Below are 24,675 nucleotides of genomic sequence, written 5' to 3'. Positions count from 1 at the left end.
ACACACACACACACACACACACACACACACACACACACACGCACCTTTTGGGTGCAATAAAAGATGCGATCAGAGTCATCGGCTGCTGACAGGGGCTTGACACTGAAACCTGTTGTTGTTGGAAGGCTGCCTGCAACATTGTTCATTACTCACCAAGCTTGTCGTTTTAGACAGCGGAGGAACAGCGGCCTTATTAAGTAGAGACCTGGAGCAGCCTTAGGGGGACACACACACACACACACACACATATATACGGGGGTTCCCGCAAAGTTTCTAACCAAGAAGTTGAAGCTGACAGGCAAAATTCCAAACTTTGTGGTGACGGCAAATTTTGCTGAATTCCGAGTTGGACGTGGCCGTCAGGAAAAGCGGGGGGGGAGGCGGGATTGTGGCTGACTTGGACAGGATCCCGCTGATATTGATCGGAGCCGCTGATGTCTGTCTGGCTCATTGTATAACTTGCACAAGAACACATTCAATGCTCTCGACACCACTGAACCTGGAGCCTTGTTTCCATAGTAACTCATTTCTCGCTGCCTCTAAACATAGCCCTCTTGACTGACTGCAGCTCTGCTCGGAAACATCAAGTGCAGCGGAAGAGGAGCGCGGTGTATGGGCAATCATGTTTCAGACTGCAGGCGATGACACCATTTGCGAGCTCGTCCGATGCGTCCTGCTTGTATTGATGCTCCAAACTGTGGCCAAAGCGCCAGAAGAACGGAGGGAAAGACACAGGAGGTTCATAAAAAACCGCACTTATTCCACAAGATCGTCATCTATCTTCCAAACAGCAACACAAACAAGCCGTTGCTTGTTGAATGCTACGTTTTTAATTTATCACCCGGCTCACCTGCAACGTTGCACAAAGTTAGCAAAATCTGAAAATAGCAGAGCATCTCTGAAGCAACCTGCTCCATTTATGCCTCAAACAAAAAGGGGGCTGCAATAAATCAAACCCCCCCTACACTTGTGATGGTTCGGGGATGAGGGTGGATATGGTTGCTGTCCCTGTTTGCTATTGCCATAAAAAAAAAGCTCAGATAACAAAGTAGTTTGGCCTTTTGTTTCCAATAAGAAAAAAAAATCATAATGCATCTTGTGAGTGCCAGTCGGGACTCAACAATCGCACTTGAGTGAGCGACGAGCATCATTTCTTGATGAAGAAGCTGCTGATGTCTAACGCAACCTTGTTGGCTGCGGTGCTCTTCCTCAGCCGGCTCCTCTCCTTGGCCTGCTGCGCCGTTCTCTGGGGAAAAGCAAACAAAATCAATCATTTCTTATTGACACAACTTTCTTTTTTTGTCATGCCTGCTCAGTGCAATATGGTTAAAGTGAGACTGATTGGAAAAAAAAGAAGCAGACTTGACCAGCACAAGCGGTAGGCCTAATTCTTTATCACTGTGCCCATCAATTATTATTAGGGGTGTCAGGCGATTAAAATTTTTATCGTAATTAATCGCATGACTTCAATAGTTAACAAATTTTATATCTGTTCTAAATGTACAATAAAATATACAACAAAATAGTTTTCATACTCAACATAAAAATGGAAAAAAAATATTTAACTAATAAAAAATATGGCTGCATCTTTTAGTCATTGATACAGTAATTTCATAATAATTTATAAAATTTAATTAAAATTAAAAAGACGTACTGTCAGGGATGTGATTTGACCAAAGTGAAACTATCTGAAAATTTAGTCGGGGGTCTGGGGGCCCATGGGTTTTCCGTGTTTTTAAGTACTTTCAATGCACTCACATGACAAAGAAATAGACAAAACAACAGCATAAATTTTCAATGTATATTGAACTATCCCATATAAAATGGCAGTTTTAGTCAACTCAAAATCAGTCACATTCAAAAACATTGGACTGCCTTTGCTTTTAAAAACTATCACTGAGAATATCATCATATCTAACTAATGTGATTACTAAGTTAACACATAAATAATGTTGAAGAGTTCAAATTTCATGAACAAATAATTGTATCATGACCAAATGAAAAGTAACTCATATTAGAGCATACCACAAATGTCTTTGTTATAGCAGAAGATGTTATCTGTCGGAGTCATGTGCATACACAATGAACTACTAAAAAAATAAAAATAAAAAAAAAATAAAAAATCGGAATATTTTTTTTTTGGGGAGATAAAAAAAGCGGAATTCCGCGAATTAGCGGAAAAATCACATCCCTGGTACTGTACTGTAAAAAATGGTATGATATTGATTTGTGTTGGGGTCATTTTTCTGCCACTAGATGGCATAATTGCATTTGTAAGATGTTGGTGACAGCTCAGTGCATTTTTTTTTTCATATTAAGAGCTATGTAATCTTTAACATGCTGCGTTGCGGCTTGAATTCCCCGAGTACAGGTAGTAAAGGGAAGTCATTAATCGCACGTTAAAAAAATGGTGGCTTTAAAGGAACTTTAAATTTACTCAAAATGAATGCACTCATTTTGGCACCTAGTTATTACAGCTGGACACAATTTGTAATTTTAACAGTGGTTAACTTAAAAAAAATATATAAATATTTTTTAAAATTTATTTTTATTTATTAACCATACAATCAAACCCCCAAACGTTCCTCACTAGTCTAAACACGGCATTTTGTTTATTATGCGTTTGTGGAATATGAATAAAGCAGCCAAACCCACTCGTCTCGGGGGGGGGGGGGGGGGGCGGCCAAACTCAGAAAACAGCTGAGCCGTGATTGGTCTTTATCTGAGCTGACTGAGATGTCATTTTCAGTTGACAAGCAAAATGGCTGTCGCCTGATATAAATAAAAACAGTTAGATTTAGCTTCTTTGTTCATATTCCACAAACTTATTATTAATCAAAATATATTGTAAAGAAAATTTGGGGATTTATTCTCCTTTAACTAATTTGCTCCTCAAAACGTATAAATACATTCTATTTTAAATATTACCAGTGTCCCAAAAACATATTTATATGTTTTTTTTAAATGTATGCTAGAGCAAACAGAAGGCTTTGATACAGCCTCTGAACTGAAGAGAACACTTGAAGCAATGGTAGTTATTACAAAAACGGCCAGCGGGTGGCAGCAGAGTATAAGAGATCAACCAGGGCCATGTTGCAAAAAGATCTTTTCCCCACAATTTTAAACCGATTTGAGAATAATGAAGAAACTTAGCTATATTCTAAGGTTAATTGCTGCAAAACAGAAACATACTTTTTTTCCCCGATGAAAGAAGAGACTCTAATCTTTCCTTTGGTAGGTTCCATGTTTTTATAGCAATAGAAAACAATATTCTGTGGGCCTTGCAAAATCAGTCAGAATCCAGTAAAACAGCCGAGAGCGAAGGAGGTTGCTTCAGTGAAAATGACTGGGAGTAAATGCTATTTAGCTATTTAAAACAACGGTTGTGGTCTCATAACAGATGCATTCCCTGGTAAGCTGTTGTTACACTTTAGTAGAGCGGGCAGGCGGCTTTCAAGGAGCCTCTAAAAAGGACGGAAAGTCTGCTGTAATTTGTGCATCCGTGGGGTATTTTGGCCAAGGCACTTTACAGACACACTTTTAAGACCCGGACGAAATCAAAACAGTCGCTTGTGTGACATTAAAGCACATTTTAGAGGAGACTTTTATTTTTGACATCCCTGCTCTCTAATGTCTCTTTTGAGGAATCGCGTGTGATTACTAGATACACACGCGCGGCCTTTTGCTAGCGATGCTATACATCACCACGACACAGCCGCCTGCTGGGATGTTATTACTGGCCAGAGAAGGCTGACCATGTATCACATTACTGCCACCTCGCATGATCCTCAACATGAGGGATGCAACTTTGTTTGACGCAGGATAAAAGAGAGCTGTCTCCAAAGTCGTGTTGCGTGATGCACGTACAGCTCTGTGGCAGACGGTACAGAGCGTCTGCAAGTTGTCCAGAGAGCACTGTCCTCCTCCGCTGTACACCGGACGGATGTGGTCCACTTGCCAGAAATCGCCTTCCACCGGAGCACGGATCATCTCGTTCAGCTGCACGCAAACACGCACACACACACACACACACACACACACACACACACACACACACACACACACACACACACACAGAATGAAAAAAAATGCAGCAACACCCTCAGATGTTCTCATACGGCCGCAAATTGCCAAAAACAAGCCGTGATTGCACTCGCCTCCCAAACCATCCATCTATGCTCAAGTTGATTTTTCCCAACAGCCGTGATGTGTTTAGCTCTCGCTGAGCGCTACACTCGCCTGAAGTCTTATTTTATGACACACACACCTACACACACAGCAAAACACTCCAATTGAGCAGATATGCGCACCTTAGAGGCACATTGCAGATGTGCATCATCAGAACTGGAGAGGAAAAACAAATAAGAGAGCACTCATGGCAACACGATGCAGAAAAAAACAAATAATGTGAAGTTGTGTGTAGTTGGAGAAGTGTAGATGTAACAATCTCTTTTGGAATTTTATAATTTGAGCAATTCTGTGATGATGGCATGAAATGAATTTGAAAAAGGCACCTCAAATGAGGTAAGTGTCGATGTTACCACATTTGTTTTTAACGTCTGAACTTGAGATTGATGAAAGCAGCCTAACGGCAGACTGTTGTTTTCCTGTCAAAGCACGCAAGATGCAATTTGCTGCTTTGTGACCTCCTCCGCTAGCGCTAGCAGGGCTTTGAATCCCAATCAAGGAAATTAACATTCTTGCTTGCACTTCTTGCAATGGCCAGCGCCAGATTCATGAGAATTAGGAACCATAAGATACCGCAAGCACACGGAACCATTAGTGTAGTGGTCACTCAACAAGCTTGACTTTGATAACCCCATCTGTGGCTGTAAGCCGATGTGCACACTTGGACAAACTGTCACTGTGCATCTGTCAAGATCTCAAATTCTTAAAGAACTTGCAAACACATTGTAAAGCTAATTGATGAGAACATTTGAGCTACTGAGTTATCATTTGTTGAGATGTACTATATAGTGCTTAAGCTATTGAAATACTTTGTCTGTGCTCTGACTTTTCATGGCGTTTTCAGCTAGCGTTCTGCTTCTGGGCTAGTCAACCTGGCCGCTTTCGAGTGCCTTGCTGCCGCGGGATGAAAACGACCTGCAACAACCCAGTAAGATGTTCAGTATTCCAGCAGCCAGAGGCGTTTAAGCAGATATTTTTATTAGGGGTGTCAAAATGAGTGTGTTAATTTTGAGTTAATTTAAAGGAAAAGGGGTGTCAAAATGAGCGGGTTAATTTTGAGTTAATTTAAAGTTCCTTTAATGCCACTAACGCGCAAATTAATGACCACCCTTTGAAAAGCATGTACTGGGGGAATTCCAGTCAACATTTTGTAGTAATAAATTTAACTATAAAGCATATATTTGTGGAGACTGGGGTTAAGTTGTATTTTACAATTTGAAAAAATGTGCAGAATTTCAGAACTTACTTCATGTTAAAGATTAGGTAGCTCTTAATATGATAAGAAAAATGCACTGAGCTGTCACCAACGTCTTACAAATGCAATGATGCCATCTAGTGGCAGAAAAATGACCACAACACAAATCAATATCACACTCGTTTTTTACAGTACAGTATCTTTTTAATTTTAACTAAATTTTATGAACTATGAAATTACTGTATCAATAATGAAAAAGATGCAGCCATATTTCTACTAGTTTAACATTTTTTTCACTTTTATGTTAACACGAGTATGAAAACTTTTACATTTTATTGTACATTAAGAAGATATTAAATTTTTGATTAATCATGAGTTAACTACTGAAGTCATGCGATTAATTACAGTTAAACATTTTAATCACCTGACACGCCTAATATCTATGCATCTCAAACATGTAGTTATGTGGAAGCTTAAAAAAGACGCAAGATTAAGTAGCATCCTTTTTCACCCCCCATATTTTTTCCAAACTTCAGAAATGGTATTTGATTGACAGTTGAGCGGAATGTGATTTTAGCATATTCAGCGTAGAACTTATGTATTTGTTTACCTTTTTTTTTTTTAATCAATCAAATTTGGCTGTGATGTTGTTTATGGTATGCCAAATTTGCAAGACAAATTAATGTTCACTGTACAGGGACTTAAAAAAAAAATTCTGCTTTACTTTCTCAGGTAAATACAATATTCCTTCACAAACAAGAACACATTGTTTTTACGTTTCAAATTACATCCTTTAATTGAAAAAGTAAAATTAAATAATCAAAATCTATCATAACATAGCTACTGCAATTATTTATTTTGAATTTAAACTTCTGTACAATGCAAAATACATACATACAACTTTTTTATGTCTGATTTGAAGTGCCAGGAAGAGTTGCAATAACTTAAAAAAACAAGGGGAAGCGTTCAACTGTGCAATGGCCATTAATCATCAGCATTAGCCGATCCTTATCTTTTACTTAAGCTTCCTGTAAATAGCTTATTAAAGTGGTGGCCAATATACTGCTAGCTTGCGCTGCATTGATCCCCTGCAGATCATGCACAGCTGACAGTTATGACACGCCAGGCCAAATTGTTACACTCCAGGCAAAAAGTGAAAATAAATGAAAAAAAATTTGAGCAGCTTTATAACTTGATGTGGTTTCTTCTCTAGTTAATTTATTTTAAATGGGTTTAATATTTAGTTCGTTATCAGAATGAACAGACAATTTCTGCTTGACAGGATTAGAATACCAAACCTGGAAGAAGTTTAAAGAAGAACCACTAGAGGGCAGAAAGTATTGACATTTGTCTCACTAGTGCAGAATTCCAACACACTTTGCACCCGAGCTAGAAGGATTCTGGAACCAGATTCACTTTGAAGCAGTGTGAAAACACAAAAGAGCAACATTATTGATCACATTTGAAGAGACGAAGAGCAGAAATCAATTAAGACCTAAAGATGATGGAAGAGAAGCCTGACAAGGAGTTGAGCACCAAAAATCAATTTGCCCAATTTGAGTGCTGCTTTGCTGACATTAAGGCAGCGAGACGGAATTGATCCCAGAAGATATAAAGAGCGGGCCCGAACACAGGGGCAGAGTTCACAAACCACACGCACACGTGCCTGCCTTCACACAAACTCAAAGAGGCGGAAACGCTCACATGGTGAAGCGTAGATGTGCAGCAGGAAAGACAAAAGAAGCCCCAGTATGAAGCAAAGAATCAGGCACTAATCTTCAGGCTTTTCCACCACCGCGCCGTCTTATCATGTGGCTGAGTTTGTTTCCTCTAAAGCTCGCTGCATCGATCGACACTGATGCTGTTGCCGGCGGCACTGGAAAGAGGGTCGGGGGGATAAACATACATATGTGTGTGTGTGTGTGTCGAAAGAAGCAGGCAATGAGGAGGGTGCAGGGACTGCAGGATAACAGCCAACCAAATCAAACAGGCTTACTGGTCAGGGTCTGGCACTGGAAGGAAAATCAATTGGCCCTGCAATCCATTTACTGGGAGCTGGCCCCAGCTCGCCAAGATCAATCTGTGTGTGTGTGTTACGTGAGTGAGTGTGTGTGCACGCGCATCACGTATTTATAGTTTTGTGCTGGCCTCCAACCTGTTTGAGCGACAGCTGTGCCAGCCAAGTGTTGTCGAGCATCTCCTTGCGCTGGGACGGCGGCGCATCGCGGACCTTGACAAACAGCTCGTGGGCGTGGAGGCCGCAGTGCTGGCAGATGCCGTGCTCCGCCTCCAGCACCCGCGAGCGCATGAACGTCTGACTGGAGCGCAACTGGAACTCCTCCTGGCACCTACGGGGGCGGAGAATGTGGAATGTCTGTGTGACACATGGACTGACGGAACGTTTACGATAAACACCAGCCGCGAGTCAATAAAACATTATACGGACAAAATGATTGGGACACCTGGTTCCACCTACAGAAACTGAAAATGGAGGAAGAGCTCCAAAGTGTCCACACTTTACAACAGGTCAAATTTCATGTAGCCATTTTAGCTGCCTTTTATGAACTTACGTGTAGCTGCAAAATCGAGTGTCCCAGGCCCCGCCGGTGGTCAAGCAGGCCTGGTGGCAGGACAGACACAGAGGGACGCCCTGGCGGTCCACCGCCTGCAGGAGAGCTGGTGATGGCTGCTCGTCAACATCCTTCCCTGAGCTGCAATATGCATATAGTGTATGAGCGCTTGACCACAAACAACTGTTTTCTTTCAGCTGGAATGGTTCATTTCATAAAGTAGATTGCTGCATGTCGTGCTACACTCTAAAAAGAGAATTGTTGAACCAATTTAAGATTAAACAGAGAAATGTTGACCAACTTAATAAAATTGCTCTAAGTGGTAACACACAATTTAATTAAATTAATCCAAAGTCTTGTATTAATTAATTAAATTAATCCAAAGTGAATATATTAAGTTTAATTAATTATGAGTGCATTAAACTTCATATATTCACTTTGATTAAATTAAATTAAATGATGTGTTACCACTTAAAGCAATTTTATTAAGTTGGCCAACAATTCTCAACTAACTCATTCACCCCCAGCCATTTTCACTGAAGCAACCCCCTTCGCTCACAGCTGTTTTACTGGATTTTGACTGATTTGTCAAGGCCCACAGAATAATGTGTTCTATTGCTATAAAACATGGAACCTACCAAAGGAAAGAGTCTCTTCTTTAATCAGAAAAAAGTATATTATATCTGTTTTTGTTTTGCATCAATTAGCATTATAAATATATGTTTAATAATTTATTCACAAACCTGTTGAAAACAATGGGGAAAAAGAGCTCATTTCAACATGGCCCAGGTTGATCTCTTATACTCTGCTGCCACCTGCTGGGCGTTTTTTGTAATAACTACCTGTGCTTTAAGCGACCACTTCAGGCCAGATGCTGCATCAAAGTTGTGTTTGTTATGTTATAGCATTAAAAAACAAACATATTTGGGAGTGAATGACAAAGTATTAAAACATTTATTTATATAGTTTTGGATTTGAATAAGTTCATCTTAAATTGGTTCAACAATTCTCTTGTTAGAGTGTACATGAGAAACTGGAGCTATTTATTATGGAAAAATCCAGAAATAGAAATGGAGGTGGTGTGAAAGTGGACTTCCTAGTCTAATGCGTGAGCTGGAGGTGAGTTCTCAAATTAGGCTAAAGGCTGGCACTGTTACCCTTTGTGTTTTGGGTAGTTGATATGTTTATTCTTATTTACATCCACCTCCTTGTTGTTTCTTCTCTCCTTTCTGAAAAAAATCAAGGCAAAAACTGCCTGAGGCCTGGTACACACACAAAGATCAATCATCCCGTTATTGCACCTTCCCAACGACCCAAGGATGACAAATGACTGATTATTTTGTGTTTTTACAAGATCATCTTTTAAGATTATCCTGTGGTCTGAGGTGTGTTAAGAGTGAATTTGTCCTGACAATGGAGAAACAAACTTAAATACTAAACATGTTTGATATTTACGACCAAAAATCTTCTGTGTGTGACGAAAGCCGACGGCGCCGAAATTATGACTCCGTGAATTATGATGTGAAATAAAATGTAGCCAGTCAAGAAGTGACCTGCCTGAGGAGCAAGGAAGTGGGTGTAAAAAAAAACAAACAAACAAAAAAAAACTTTCATTAAGTCTACTTGGGGATTTTCCATCAATTGTCCCAACTCTAACAACATTCTTTCACTTTTCATGTTAAATTTTGTGTTTCCATTGCTGTTACCACGTTTCTTTGTACTTGAGATTACTGCCTTGGAGGACTACGGTAGATTCGAGATTGGTGGTGGAGCAGAATGTTTTGTGTGTGTGGTGTACAGTCGCACACTACACACAGTATTGGGGTATATAACAGATTAACTGCAAATAATTTTTGGCCATTGGACAATGTTGAATGTGAAGAGTAATTCCAGTGTTCTCTTTTGTCTTTGAAGGAAGGTAGTAATCAAGCCGTCCTCCCAAAATCAGTTGTTACTAATGTGAACCTACTACTTCATCTCTGATACTTACCTTATTTTACTATTCTAAATTTGTGCCAAGAATACAATCTATTTTACGACCATCTATGCAAATTCCACCATGTACATACGAGAGTCAGTTTGAGTTGAGTTTTTTTAGGACAAGTAAGTTGGGCATTTGCCACGTCATCTCAGCAGGGTGCAGGAGCGGCGATAGAGAAGGACAGATGGACTCCATTGTTTCCCCGTAGTTTTGTCTTTTGAATTTCACACAGACCGAGGCAGCAACAAAGAATCAGACAGACACTACAAACAGATATGTCCTCACTGATATTAAAAAGAAAAGCTTCCAAAAACGGAATGTTGAGAGGATACCAAAAACTGCTACCAAGAGAACCGAATGGGGCCAAAAATGTCTACGGATGAAAGCGAGAAAGCTTCAAATGGTGTGCTTAAAATGAGAATGGTCAGAAGAGGGTTTATTTGGGGGAGGGAAGGGGGGTAGAGGGAGGAAGCCTTTAAATGCTAATGAAATACATATCATTACAAAAAGCTTCTACCTTACTGAAATTCATCTCAAGTGAGCACACTGGCCTTAAGTCCCAGAAATAATACAACAAGACTCCAGCAAACAACCACAGCCGGCTCATGTTTACCACCAAACAAATACATCCGACTTTATGTCACTTTAGCTTCATGCTTTTCTGCTTTTCTTGATTACCTCTGCAAAGAACAAGGTTATGTACTATTATTTTGATTGCTGTTCGTTAACATGATTACACAAAAGCTTATTTCCATGAAATTTGCGGGGGTGTGGGACAGGGATAGACCGCCAATTATCGGTGCCAATATTGGGCATCTTGACAAATAAACGTCAAAATCTGCCTTTTTTCAAAATCTGACGGGTTATAAAAGGTAAAGCTAAAACCATTTTAATCTCGGAACTGTTTATTAAAATTTTCAGTGAACTTTATAAGCAACGCTGCTTATCCCTGGGAACCTTCTCAACCTTTTGTTTTTGTTCAATATTAAAACAAATAAGTGTGAAAGTTTAAGATTTCAGGTATTTTTTCAATTTCTGAAAAAAAAAATACTATAGAAAACCATAACTAGCTATAGTATTTACTTATTTAAGTTTCCATTTAACTTTTAAATATGTACTGATAACCTTGGGAGTTCCCTGGACATTTTTTTTCTTAGAAATTTAAAATGAAGTCTATTGATAGAATAAAAACTTCTATTTTGAAAAGTCTGAAAATTTGTTAAATAAGCAATAATGCTTTAAGACATTACAACAAAGTCAAGATTGGCATTTGTATTTAAATTTTTTTGGATTACAATATTTTGCCCCCTTTTTACCGCAAATGAATATTGGCTTCAAATATCGGTTATTGGCTTCCTTGACAACTAATAATCGGCATTTGTATCGGCCCTGAAAAAAACCATACCGTCTATCTCTAGTGTGGGACATACCAAGCAAGATATGTTCCCTCTTCAGTGTTATAGCTCACTTGCATTGGGTGCAGTGACCAACCAAATCCAACAGATGGCGCTGCACCAACAAGTCTGGAGTTGTTAGCTAACACGCACATAGCGATTAGCGATGAAATCATTTTAGTCCACGCGTTGTGTATTTCAGGTACATTTGTTTTTCTTGCAGTGGCAAGAAAGAGATAGAGGAGAGCTACAAGGCACTCTAGGGAGCCCACGCCATGTAATAGCACAATACACAAATTTATTTGGGGGAGCTGGAACAGTTAATGGCATTTTCATTCATTTCAATGGAGAAAGTTGACGTGAGATACAAGTGATTTGGGTTACAAGTGTGGCTAAGGAACAAATTAGACTTTTAAGTCGAGGCGGCTTTAAATGCTTTCTGCTGCAATTGGCAGTGCCACAAACGTGGCCTCTTTACACCGTCACGCCTTGCAGCCATAATTACACAATCCAGAGCTGTCTGGCATTGTACTTCCTCCAGCAGTAAAACTAAGCACAAATACTGAGTGGCAACTTCACAGAGAAAAATCTTGCACAAACATTGACGTGTGTGTGTGTAGTTTGTGTGTTTGCCCGTGTACCCGCGGTCGCTCGCTTCTGGGTCGCGTGTTGAGTCTCTGCCAATAGATTGCATTATGGGCTAAATTTACTGAACGAACACACACGGCGGGCCTTTGTGCCTTGCACAGAAGGCGGAAGCAGGTCTCCATGGAGACAGCAAAGGGATGGGAAATGAATTGATTTGCTAAGAGGAAGGGGCACGATGAGACATATCACCTTAATGGGCAGATGATGAACACTCATCTCGCTTGAACGTTGAAAAATATTCCTTGAAAGATTCAAAATTGGGGGAAAGCTGTGCCTGCTGGCACACCGGTTAACCCCGCCACTCAAGAACAACCAAACATTCATCAGTTTGTTAAACCACTCTGCCATCTTGTATGTATAATGTATGCATTCAAAATCAGTGGGAGGGCAGTCACTATTGAATCTTTTAACGACTTCTAAGTTTGGTCATGAGTAGTTTTAATACACTGTAATAGATTTCTATGTAGACTGGAAATACCTGGTGCTGGCGAAGCCTGCAGGCAAACATTTTGTTTCAGCTATTTTGGCGGTCGACTTTTTTTCCTGGGCCTCGTTAGATACTTACTCTAATATACGGGATATGGAAAAGGTATAATCCCTGAAGTTTTGGAAGTGGGTTGGCAGCAGAGGCAGACCAGAAGGAGTTGTGGTTGTGGATCGAGACACACCACCAACGAAAAAGCACACAAACATTTGTTTTGATTTTGTTACTAGGACGGTATTTAACAGCAACACAAATGTTGAGCAGGATAATCTCTCGTTTCACATACCTATTTGTAGTGGGTGAATTTAGTGACGTCGACCTCCTATTGCTGAAGAAGTTCTCCTTGGCCACCAGCCGCACGCTGCCTCCCTCCTTTTGGGCTTTGATCAGTGAGGCCTGGGCCACCTCATCCCGACTCAGGTACCTATAGAATAGAATGGACTGCTATTTATATGGCACTTTTTTAGTCGTACCCAAAGCGCTTTACGAAGCCTCACATTCACACACCAGTGGTCGGCTGATGCCACGCAAGGCGCTGCCAGGTCCACTAGGAGCAAATTGGGGTTCAGTGTCTTGCTCAAGGACATTTCGACATGGTCACCAGGGGTGAGGGTTGAAGCCACCTCACGGATGAGAGTTGACCACTCTACCACAGAGCTACGCCACAACTACGAGGAGGGAGTAACATCTATTAAGGTCTGATTTACTTAAGGCCTGCATTTGCAAAATGAGTGCAAATTTGCAACCCAACCCCCTGCCCCCACAAAAGTTCTGTGCGTTTTTTTCCTGCACATTGTGGGAGGAGTAAAGTAAATGCAAATAGATGAATTTGGCAAGCAAAATGTGATTTATGAAACCTGAGACGAATTGTGATGGCTGATTTTGAAATGGCAGGTGCAAACAATCACTATATGTGTTTAAACATTTTTGAAATGCCAGAAACAAAAACATACTGTCACGTCTATTCAGCAATGCAATTTTGGAGCTGACCTGAGCCAGTCACAAGGAGTCATGCCACGTCCTCTATAACAAAAGTCCTTTCAACTCTGCATATCCTTGCATCAGGCTTATTTTATTGTATAGAGTATTGTGACAGTTGGTGCAATTTTTCATGTGTGCTTTCTCATCCAATTGCCATGTACTCGAGTGAGTTGAAAAAAAGCTCGCCTACCATTTGTATGCCTGTTGCCAACAGCGTGTAGTGCAAATTTCGTCAACAAAAACTTAACAAAAATTTTGTCAACACATTTTTCAATAGACTAAAACTAGACTAGACTAAAACCCTCATTAATAAACAATAACTGGGACTAAATTAGTATGCATTTTTGTCGACTAATAAAGACAAGACAAAAATTTATAAAAACTGAACTAAAATCTGGACATTTTAGTTCGTGAACAAAAATGAGACAAAAATTATATGATTTTGTAAAATCTTGTCTCTGCTAATCTGTCAGTGACAGTGTCATGTGACATACAGTGACACACCCCCTTTCAAATCTTCAACTAGCGAGAACACATGGGACAGACAGGAGGTGGATTCACGGTGAACGGTTAAAAAAATATATAGTTATAACGCAACATTAATCCATCGGCTATAACGTTCCAACAATAATGTTAATCCAACCGCTAACTAATGCTGGCTAATTTACTAGCTTGTACCATGGAGCCATAGTGGCCACTTGTTGATATACTGTAATTGTGTGTCAAGTTGCTTTTCGGCAATAAGATGAGAGAAAATTTTATGTGAAATATTTTAGATGACAAAAAATATACATGGGTAAAATGATTGTCCTGACTAAAACTAAACTAAAAACATTGATCGTTTTTGTTGGCTAAAACTAGACAAATAAAATTGTTTTCTTGGACTAAAATGCTAGATTTATAGTCGACTAAATATGGACTGAATAAAAATGGGATGAGGTTGACTAACTATGACAAAAACTAGCAAGCGTAATTAAAACTGGACTAAAACAGACACAATTTTAAAATGGCTGATAAAATGAACACTAGCGTGTACAATCTGTTAGTTATTGAACATGCAATTCAGCACCTGCAATTGGGCTTTCAGTTAACCAGGCCCTTTAAGCCTCAACTGGGAGGGTATTCTTTAAATACTTTGTCCACCAAACAGGACAGTTCATATCTCAAGGCACGACACAAAAAATTAAGGGGAAGGCAAAAAGAAAATACATGTCACACCACTGGCATGCACACTTTTTACACATTTGAAAAGCAATTGGTTCTAAAATCTACATTCATTTGAATGAGTTGTCCTAATTTTTATTTTTCAATATGAAGTCTGTTTAACTGCATCAGCCCTGGTCATGCATACATTGGTATTACAAATGATTTAAAAAAAGTGACTAAAAATGGGAACACCCTAGTTGTAGCTTGGGGTAGCAGCTGCGGTAGTAAGGTGGACCTGGACATATTGCAGTCCATTGGCTGGTCAACAGCAAATGCTCACTTCTGTAATTTAAGAAACTCCTGCGGATTACAACACACATCCCTCCTCGAAATGGTGATTTTCATTGCTCCATTTGTGTCTACTCTATTTCTGCTCTCTCCCCTCCTGAATTCTGCCCATTTCGCCGGTGCAGCAAGCTTATTTCCCCACAGGGAGCGTCAATCATCTAATCTACTCCATCGGACTAGCCGCTGCTTTCCACAGCCAAATTTATTATCCCGGTGCAAAGGTGTGCAAGTTGAAAACTGCACCCAATGCTTTATGTCAATCTGGACAGGAATTAAAATGACCTCGCCATGCCGGAGTTGACAGAATATGCAGCAGTTTCAGGGGAAAGTGAATGAAAAAGGGACAAAATAACGCACCTGTGACATGCTTGCTATAAGGAAAGGAAAACTCTTGTCATCAATCTTTAAAATCGCCAAAGGAACAAGTGAAGCAATGATTTGACATTTTCCACACCGACCTACAGCTACAATGAATGGAAAATGCCTTTTGAATGACATTGAATTTATGAGGGAAAATGCTGTCCAAATGGAATAAATACTGGAGATCTGTCAAGAAATTAGTGCATGATTCAATTAAATCTGTGACCAGTGCTTACAAAAAAAAACTCTGCAGTGCACAGTCAACAGACATGAGAAAATAAAAAGGGGATTATCCATGAGGCTGTGTCGTTATTTCACCAGAGATGAAGCAGTGGCACGAATCAATAATTGATGTTGTAGTCTACAAACATTTATTTTGACAGCCATATTTGATCAACATTATTGCTTGGACTGAAACCTTGGAAATGAATCCCAGATGAGTTAAAACACTAAGTCCAATGACGACTGCATGCAAAATAAAAATAAAAAAAGACAGAAAACAAACAAGACTGTTTTTGTGATTTGCAAGTGTTTCCACCTGCTCTACGACTGGGTTGATATGTGGGCAGCAAAAGAAAGAATGCTGAAGATATGAAAGATATCAATCAAAATGGATGTTAGGGGGCAGAACACAGAGGAAGGAAAAACATCCAAGGGGAGACGCTTGTGTGAAAAACGGAGGGCTGACGGTGTATCGTCATCAAACGGATGATCTTCCTTTCCTTCAAACAGCCGCAGCACACCGCATGAAGCCTGCACATGCAAAATAAGTGCAGCTGTGCTTCTGGGAGAGGAGGTGGCGGGTTTGCAGCTTTTCATATTGCTGGGTGCGTAGAGGGCGCAATCAGGTGACTGCTGTAGCATCCTTTGCAATAGAATGCCGATTGCACCGACTGCTTTGTAGTTATAGCAGCTTGTACTCCTTTGGAAGGAGTGCTGCACAAATACGTGTCCCAAGAGTTTTGGTCCTTATATTGTTTATATGTTGAATGCCTTCCCATGGATCTGCCTACAGACTACATTTGGCCACTGCAGCCACGCAGTTTTTGCTGCTGGCCATCGTATGCTAGTTCCTTCAGGCGTACCTGCAGACCCGCAAAGCACCAGACGGTGCTCAGGTGTGTAAAAGCGAGCTAATGAGCTGCTTCACCAGCCGCCGCCCGCTGAATACGCCTTTGATGGATGGCCATGCTGCTCTCTGGCAGGAGTCGGCCGCGGCTTCACTCCACCCGAGGTCAGCTGTCATGAAGCTCAAGCAGTTTTTCGGGGGGGTATAAAAGCATTTGGCAGCAAATGACCAGTGGCGAACACAGAAGTCTCAAGACTCGAGGAGGAACCAGCCTCCAGCAAAGTGATGGTGAATATAAAGTCATAATACCTCAACTTAAAGCCACAGAGACACATTTACGGAAAATGAATACAATGACACAGTCTGCATTTCCTTCAAGATCTCAAGTACTATGTGGCCAAATATCAGAAACTAAGTACAACTTAATGCTGTGTTTTTCAGTGTATTACACTCAATTTGATCCCTGAACAAAACAAACTAAATTATTCTAGGTTTGGTGCCAATGTTTAAATTAACTTTTCTTTTTTAGGAGATTGCAAAATCAATAGCTTTCCATCTTTTTCAGAAATGAACGATGCAGACAAGTGCAACATTAACAGTTTGAATTCATCATTATGGCATTTCTTACTGCTTTGGCTCCATCTTAAAAGCCAGGACAGTACGTTTCCATCTAAGTTTTTTTTTTTTTAAACATTTGGCAAGCAAAGACGTGTGTGTGTGAGCCAGAAGAGGAGCTACATTTTGTTTGCTAACAGACTGTAGCTAGAGAGTTACACTTCTTGTCTCTAAACTAATATACAAAATTTTGTGTGGGAGCAATAATAATCACATTACATAATTGCCCCTGCATTTGGAAAAAAATCATTGCCAGTTTTGAAGTCAACGTGGGCCAAGTTAAATGACAGGACTGCAGTTTTTTAATTTATTTTTGCATTGAGAAAAATGGTTCAAATTCCAAAAAAATTGAGGTCAATCAGCTTCTCAAAACAAATTGTGCTGGCTTAGCGGTTCCACCATATTTATGTATATACAATAAACAAACGATGCAGTGTAATGAGTAATCTTGGGACAAGGTTTGCACTAATTTCAGAACGAGGTGTACTCCAACTGAACGCAAACTCAATTAAAATCCTCTTCACTCCTCTCAAAATCCTGATGACTCTCCATGAGTGAAAGTCTAAACAGTAACAATGTTGGCAACCTGGGCAAAATGCATTACATATTTGGTTGTTGAAAGTGGAGCGTCTCAGTGGTGCAAAGGTGAGATGCGATCGTCCCGCAACGCCTGAGCCGGAGGCTGATTGGTTTTGATTAGCGAATACATCAAACAACTATCAAATCAAGGTGGGCCAATTGCCTCCTACTTATACCTTGATTAAGTTCATGCACCCAGACATGTTCCTCCACTCGAGAAAGCCGTGCACACACAATACACAAATAATTGACCAAGTCTCGCCCACAACACCTGTGATTGTGTGTTCTTGTCCAGAAAAATATAAATACACACGCACAACAGTAACCCTGACCTCTCTATTGCCTCGGTTCTCTCTTTGAAACGCCCACATCGAAAACTTATTTTTTGCCTTTCGTGTTGCCGGAGGGCAGCAAGTATTGACAAATACGCTTGTTTTCTTGTGAAATCACACGTCACCTGCTGGATGGTCACTTACTGGCGTTTCCACCATCGACAATGATACAGCAGGCTAATAATGTACTTGAGTAAAGAGTTGGAGGCTACTAATGTGAACAGTGCAGTGCACAAAGCTTTTTCAATTGCCACCACACACTGTGTACTGCAGTTAGCATATTTGGAGCAAGTTAGAAGTGCCACTTGGTTCAAGGAGCCTTTTATTGTGGGCAGTTTAAGGCACACCTGTGCACTAATCATAGTGTATAATCAGTATCTTGATATGGCACACGTGTGAGGTGGGATGGATTATCTCGGCAAAGGAGAAGTGCTCACTATCGCAGATTTAGACTGGTTTGTAAACAATATTTGGGAGAAATGGTGATATTGTGTATGTGGAAGAAGTTTCAGATCTTTGAGTTCATCTCGTAAAAATGGAAGCAAAAACAAGTGTTGCGTTTATATTTTTGTTGAGTAGTTTTTCTGCTGTTTTTCTGCTGTTCCATGAATGGAAAATAAATTATATCATTTTGAGATATGTTGCAAGTGAGTATGTATTAAGGTGAAAAACTGAAAATTTTAATCATCACTTTCAGTTTTCAGGAGATCCCAAAAATGTCACTTTTTTCAACCATTAACATTGCATTGTCAAAGAGATCAAGTCATTTTCAACACAATTTGTAAAGATAACACCCACAAGTGAAGACTGACTGACTAATAGTATAGATATGTCAAAAAAATATGAAATTTACCGCATTTGAAAACCATTCTACATTAAAGGCAAATACGTACGTCATAAGAAAGCCCTCCAAACTCCAACCTTGCTATCATGAAAAATCTTTTATTTGAAGATGAATTTCCCCTTCAAGATGATATTTTCAGATGGAGTCTGACCTCTTGGTGCTGTTGTGAGGTCGCTGGGCGGTGGCCATCTGCTGCAACCCGAGCGTGGGGCTATGGTAGAGGAGACGGCTACGTCGGAGCAGTTTCTGCTTCATGGCTGCCAGGCCATTCCATTCCTGAACGAAGCGCAGCACCTGCAGGGCAGACGTTGACACCTTGCATCACTTTCAGATTGGGGTTGGGGTGAAAGGTAGCCAGAAAAAAAAATGCATGTCTTTGGATATCTGAAGCACCGTAAAGTGTTTTTGGTTGCCTATTCAAAAATAATCATCATTCCAGACAGCCAAATAAAACCATTCAAACTGAGACACAGTGATGTATATGCTTCAGAACAGGTCAGACCTTTAAAGAAAATCCATAAGAAAAATAAAAGCTAGCCTATATAAAAATGAATAGATAATACTAATACACTTTAGATGGTTATGTATTGCCTGCCAAAGATATTCAGAAGTTAACACCATTCAAAGCTATCAAAACACTGGCTATTGGCTGTCATGTCTGACGGCGAGTGCTTGTGAATCTCTATGCAAGTTTACTGTATGAATACCATGAATACATTGAATCAATAAGGATGTTTTGACAATCTGCATAGATAATGACCACATTTGTGTCACGTTTCGGTTCTGTGGGCTTGAGTTTTTGTCTGATTTGGATGGACGATAATATCGGTGGCCGATAAATATCGGCAATTATTGACCAATTTGACGTCATGCAGATACACCAGATAATAAAGAAATCAGCCAATAATTATCGGCAATTATCAACCAATTTGACGTCATACAGATAAACCAGATAATAAAGACAACAGCAGATAATAATAGACTTGCCGCGTTGGTCCATCTGTTACTGGTTGTCTTTGAAGCAGAGGTATCAATAAAATTCAGCTTCATGGTGTGTTACACAATGTTTTGATGTATTTGTACTTGTAGTAGGACTTGAAAGTGTATTTGTATGCAAGTTAATTTTGCAAACAATTATCGGCTTACTTATCGGTTATCGGCACGTTCTAAATTATTGGTCTATCGGTATGGGTTAAAAATAGCATTATCGTGCATCCCTAATTTTGGGTGCTCATGTTCTTTGTTGTCTGAGTGTTTGGTGTTTTATTTTTCGTCTCGTTATGTGAAACCATGTCCGCCTGTGTGTCTTCACTTCCCCTGTGTGTCAACCTATCAGTGTCTTCCCCAGGTGTGTCTTGTCAAGTAATTGGCAGAGGTGTATTTAATTTGTGGGGTTTGTTCAGTCAGTGTGGGAGCATTGTCTACGTTATGTGCGGAAGTTCGTGTGTCAAGTCTTCGTCACAGCCAAGTAGCCATTGTCACAGCCAAGTCGTCTTCGTCACAGCCCAGTCGTTTTTGTCACCGTCAAGTCATCTTCGTCACCGCCAAGTCATCTTTGTCACAGCCAAGGTGTCTTCAACACAGCCAAGTAGCCATTATCACAGCCAAGTCGTTTTCGTCACCGCCAAGTCATCTTCGTCACCGCCAAGTCGCCTTCGTCACACCCAAGACGCACGCCTTCGTCACAGCCAAGTCGTCTTCGTCACAGCCAAGTCGTCTTCGTCACAGCCAAGTCGTCTTCGTCACAGCCAAGTAGCCATTGTCACAGCCAAGTCGTCTTCATCACAGTCCAGTCGTTTTTGTCACCGTCAAGTCATCTTCGTCACCGCCAAGTCATCTTCGTCACAGCCAAGACGCCTTCGTCACCGCCAAGACGCCTTCGTCACAGCCAAGACGCCTTCGTCACAGCCAAGTCGTCTTCATCACAGCCAAGTCGTCTTCGTCACAGCCAAGTCGTCTTCGTCACAGCCAAGTAGCCATTGTCACAGCCAAGCCGTCTTCGTCACAGCCCAGTCGTTTTTGTCACCGTCAAGTCATCTTCGTCACCGCCAAGTCATCTTTGTCACAGCCAAGGTGTCTTCAACACAGCCAAGTAGCCATTATCACAGCCAAGTCATTTTCGTCACCGCCAAGTCATCTTCGTCACCGCCAAGTCATCTTCGTCACCGCCAAGTCGCCTTCGTCACAGCCAAGACGCCTTCGTCACAGCCAAGACGCCTTCGTCACAGCCAAGTCGTCTTCGTCACAGCCAAGTCGTCTTCGTCCCAGCCAAGTCGTCTTCGTCCCAGCCAAGTCGTCTTCGTCACAGCCAAGTAGCCATTGTCACAGCCAAGTCGTCTTCGTCACAGCCCAGTCGTTTTTGTCACCGTCAAGTCATCTTCGTCACCGCCAAGTCGCCTTCGTCACACCCAAGACGCCTTCATCACAGCCAAGACGCCTTCGTCACAGCCAAGTCGTCTTCGTCATAGCCAAGTCGTCTTCGTCACAGCCAAGTCGTCTTCATCACAGCCAAGTAGCCATTGTCACAGCCAAGTCGTCTTCGTCACAGCCCAGTCGTTTTTGTCACCGTCAAGTCATCTTCGTCACCGCCAAGTCATCTTTGTCACAGCCAAGGTGTCTTCAACACAGCCAAGTAGCCATTATCACAGCCAAGTCGTTTTCGTTACCGCCAAGTCATCTTCGTCACCGCCAAGTCGCCTTCGTCACACCCAAGACGCCTTCGTCACAGCCAAGACGCCTTCGTCACAGCCAAGTCGTCTTCGTCATAGCCAAGTCGTCTTCGTCACAGCCAAGTCGTCTTCATCACAGCCAAGTAGCCATTGTCACAGCCAAGTCGTCTTCATCACAGCCCAGTCGTTTTTGTCACCGTCAAGTCATCTTTGTCACCGCCAAGTCATCTTCGTCACAGCCAAGTTGCCTTCGTCACAGCCAAGACGCCTTCGTCACAGCCAAGTCGTCTTCGTCACAGCCAAGTAGCCATTGTCACAGCCAAGCCGTCTTCGTCACAGCCCAGTCGTTTTTGTCACCGTCAAGTCATCTTCGTCACCGCCAAGTCATCTTTGTCACAGCCAAGGTGTCTTCAACACAGCCAAGTAGCCATTATCACAGCCAAGTCATTTTCGTCACCGCCAAGTCATCTTCGTCACCGCCAAGTCGCCTTCGTCACAGCCAAGACGCCTTCGTCACAGACAAGACACCTTCGTCACAGCCAAGTCGTCTTCGTCACAGCCAAGTCGTCTTCGTCACAGCCAAATCGTCTTCGTCACAGCCAAGTAGCCATTGTCACAGCCAAGTCGTCTTCGTCACAGCCCAGTCGTTTTTGTCACCGTCAAGTCATCTTCGTCACCGCCAAGTCATCTTTGTCACAGCCAAGGTGTCTTCAACACAGCCAAGTAGCCATTATCACAGCCAAGTCGTTTTCGTCACCGCCAAGTCATCTTCGTTACCGCCAAGTCTTCTTCGTCACACCCAAGACGCCTTCGTCACAGCCAAGACGCCTTCGTCACAGCCAAGTCGTCTTCGTCACAGCCAAGTCGTCTTCGTCACAGCCAAGTAGCCATTGTCACAGCCAAGTCGTCTTCGTCACAGCCCAGTCGTTTTTGTCACCGTCAAGTCATCTTCGTCACCGCCAAGTCATCTTCGTCACAGCCAAGACGCCTTCGTCACAGCCAAGACGCCTTCGTCACAGCCAAGTCGTCTTCGTCACAGCCAAGTCGTCTTCGTCACAGCCAAGTCGTCTTTGTCACAGCCAAGTCGTCTTCGTCACAGCCAAGTAGCCATTGTCACAGCCAAGTCGTCTTCGTCACAGCCCAGTCATTTTTGTCACCGTCAAGTCATCTTCGTCACCGCCAAGTCATCTTTGTCACAGCCAAGGTGTCTTCAACACAGCCAAGTAGCCATTATCACAGCCAAGTCGTTTTCGTCACCGCCAAGTCATCTTCGTCACCGCCAAGTCGCCTTCGTCACAGCCAAGACGCCTTCGTCACAGCCAAGACGCCTTCGTCACAGCCAAGTCGTCTTCGTCACAGCCAAGTCGTCTTCGTCACAGCCAAGTAGCCATTGTCACAGCCAAGTCGTCTTCGTCACAGCCCAGTCGTTTTTGTCACCGTCAAGTCATCTTTGTCACCGCCAAGTCATCTTTGTCACAGCCAAGGTGTCTTCAACACAGCCAAGTAGCCATTATCACAGCCAAGTCGTTTTCGTCACCGCCAAGTCATCTTCGTCACCGCCAAGTCGCCTTCGTCACAGCCAAGACGCCTTCGTCACAGCCAAGACGCCTTCGTCACAGCCAAGACGCCTTTGTCACAGCCAAGTCGTCTTCGTCACAGCCAAGTCGTCTTCGTCACAGCCAAGTCGTCTTCGTCACAGCCAAGTAGCCATTGTCATAGCCAAGGTGTCTTCGTCATAGCCAAGTTGTCTTCGTCACAGCCAAAGCCAAGCCATCGTCACAGCCAAGTCATAGCCACTCCACAGGAAGTCAAGTCAAGGCAAATCAGGTTCTGTCATGTCACGCTCGTTCCAGTCATAGCGACCAGTCTAGTCACGTCCTGCATTTGGGTCATTAACAATAATATAATCATTGTTATTGACGTAACCCTCAATGTGGTCCATCATGGTTGTGTGAAACGATTCTTAACACAGCCAGTGCTGTGAAAAAGCATTTGCCCACTTCTTAATTAATTATTATTTTTTATTTCTTTTGTGCCTTTATTACTTTTAAATTCTTTGGACCATCAAGTCAATTACACATCTCACAAAGTCAACCACAGCAAAGACATGTAGTTTCTACGTAATTTGATCAAAAGCCATTCAAACCGATCTGTGATAAAGTAATAGCACCCCTATGTTAAATTATGAGTCAACTGTGATTAACCACAACTTTTGGACAGCACCTGCCAGAAAAAGTGATGTACGATACAAAATGTCAAAACGAAACACCATGCCACAATCAAAATTTGAGAACAAATGACAAGCAAAGTTATTGAAATCTAACAGTCAAAAAAGGTTACAAAGCCATTTCCAAGGCTTTGGAACTTCAGTAAACCAGGGTCATAGACATTATCCAGAAAGAGGGAAAAATGGACATAGTCGTACTAGTAACCCTTCAAAGGATTGATCGACCAATTTCAGAGTGTAGCAACAACTCATCCAGGAGGTCATAAGCCAGAAAAAACATCCAAAGAACAGCAGGCCTCACTGGCCTCAGTTGCGAGGTGAAGGCTTACCTCACACTTGCCAAGAAACATCTTCTTTTTTTATTTAATTGCACATATCTTATTTCTTATTCATTTATATTCAATATAATCCCTCAAGGTGGAATTCAATTAACATTCTGCTGTATACTTTGTGTTGCACACCACACAGAGAACCTGATCACACGCTAGAGATACAAGGATAGATACAGAGTGAAATTGGTGCGTGCAGTAAGCAGGCTAGCATCTCTAGTTGTTCTTTTACATTTTTTGTCTGCAACGGTAACCTATGACCCTGTGGCTACAAAGCTCAACCTTACAGATGCCCTACCTTAATGATCCCCAAGACTTTGAGATACATTCTGTGGACTGTTGGGACAAAATATATTTTTGGAAGGTGTGTAAAAATAATACAGCATTTAATAAAACAGCATCACAATAATCAAGTGGGCGGTAGCAGTGTTGAAGGTCTGGGGATGCTTTGCTAATTCACAAACTAGACGACTTACTGTGTTTATGGAACAATGAATTCTGCTCTCTACAGGAACATCCTGATGGCAAACATCTGGTCAGTTCATGCTCTTAAACTCATCACTCTTTATTTGGTTTATTCTGTAGAACAATGACCCAAAACATACCAGCAAGTCCACCTCTGAATGGCTTAAAAAACAAGAAGGTTTGAGTTGGCCAAGTCAAAGTCTGGACTTGAATTCAGTTGACATGATGTGGTATGATCTTCAAATGGCGGT

General features: G+C 41.6%; 1 protein-coding gene across 8 annotated transcripts in view; it reads right to left on the bottom strand.

The window, feature by feature from the left end:
• Window positions 1-807: 807 nt before the first annotated feature.
• Window positions 808-24,675, bottom strand: part of zranb3 (zinc finger, RAN-binding domain containing 3) — an 83,024-nt gene continuing 59,156 nt past the window's right edge. For 5 of the 8 annotated variants that reach the window (XM_077550492.1, XM_077550501.1, XM_077550507.1 and 2 more), the window contains exons 17-23: window positions 18,886-19,028; window positions 12,747-12,884; window positions 12,542-12,574; window positions 7,954-8,094; window positions 7,539-7,731; window positions 3,868-3,999; window positions 808-1,246 (exon numbers count right to left, since the gene is read on the bottom strand). In XM_077550492.1, the coding sequence (XP_077406618.1) occupies window positions 1,148-1,246; window positions 3,868-3,999; window positions 7,539-7,731; window positions 7,954-8,094; window positions 12,542-12,574; window positions 12,747-12,884; window positions 18,886-19,028 (879 nt within the window). In that variant the 3' untranslated portion in view covers window positions 808-1,147. Of the gene's footprint in view, window positions 1,247-3,867; window positions 4,000-7,538; window positions 7,732-7,951; window positions 8,095-12,454; window positions 12,575-12,746; window positions 12,885-18,885; window positions 19,029-24,675 lie in introns of those variants that run through there. The other 3 variants (XM_077550517.1, XM_077550536.1, XR_013289189.1) reach the window with 3 other exon arrangements.

The sequence above is a fragment of the Vanacampus margaritifer genome, chromosome 1 (assembly GCF_051991255.1).
Source record: "Vanacampus margaritifer isolate UIUO_Vmar chromosome 1, RoL_Vmar_1.0, whole genome shotgun sequence".
Lineage (NCBI taxonomy): Eukaryota > Metazoa > Chordata > Actinopteri > Syngnathiformes > Syngnathidae > Vanacampus > Vanacampus margaritifer.
The sequence above is the reverse complement of the archived record's forward strand: the minus strand, read 5'-3'. Positions and strand labels throughout refer to the sequence as shown.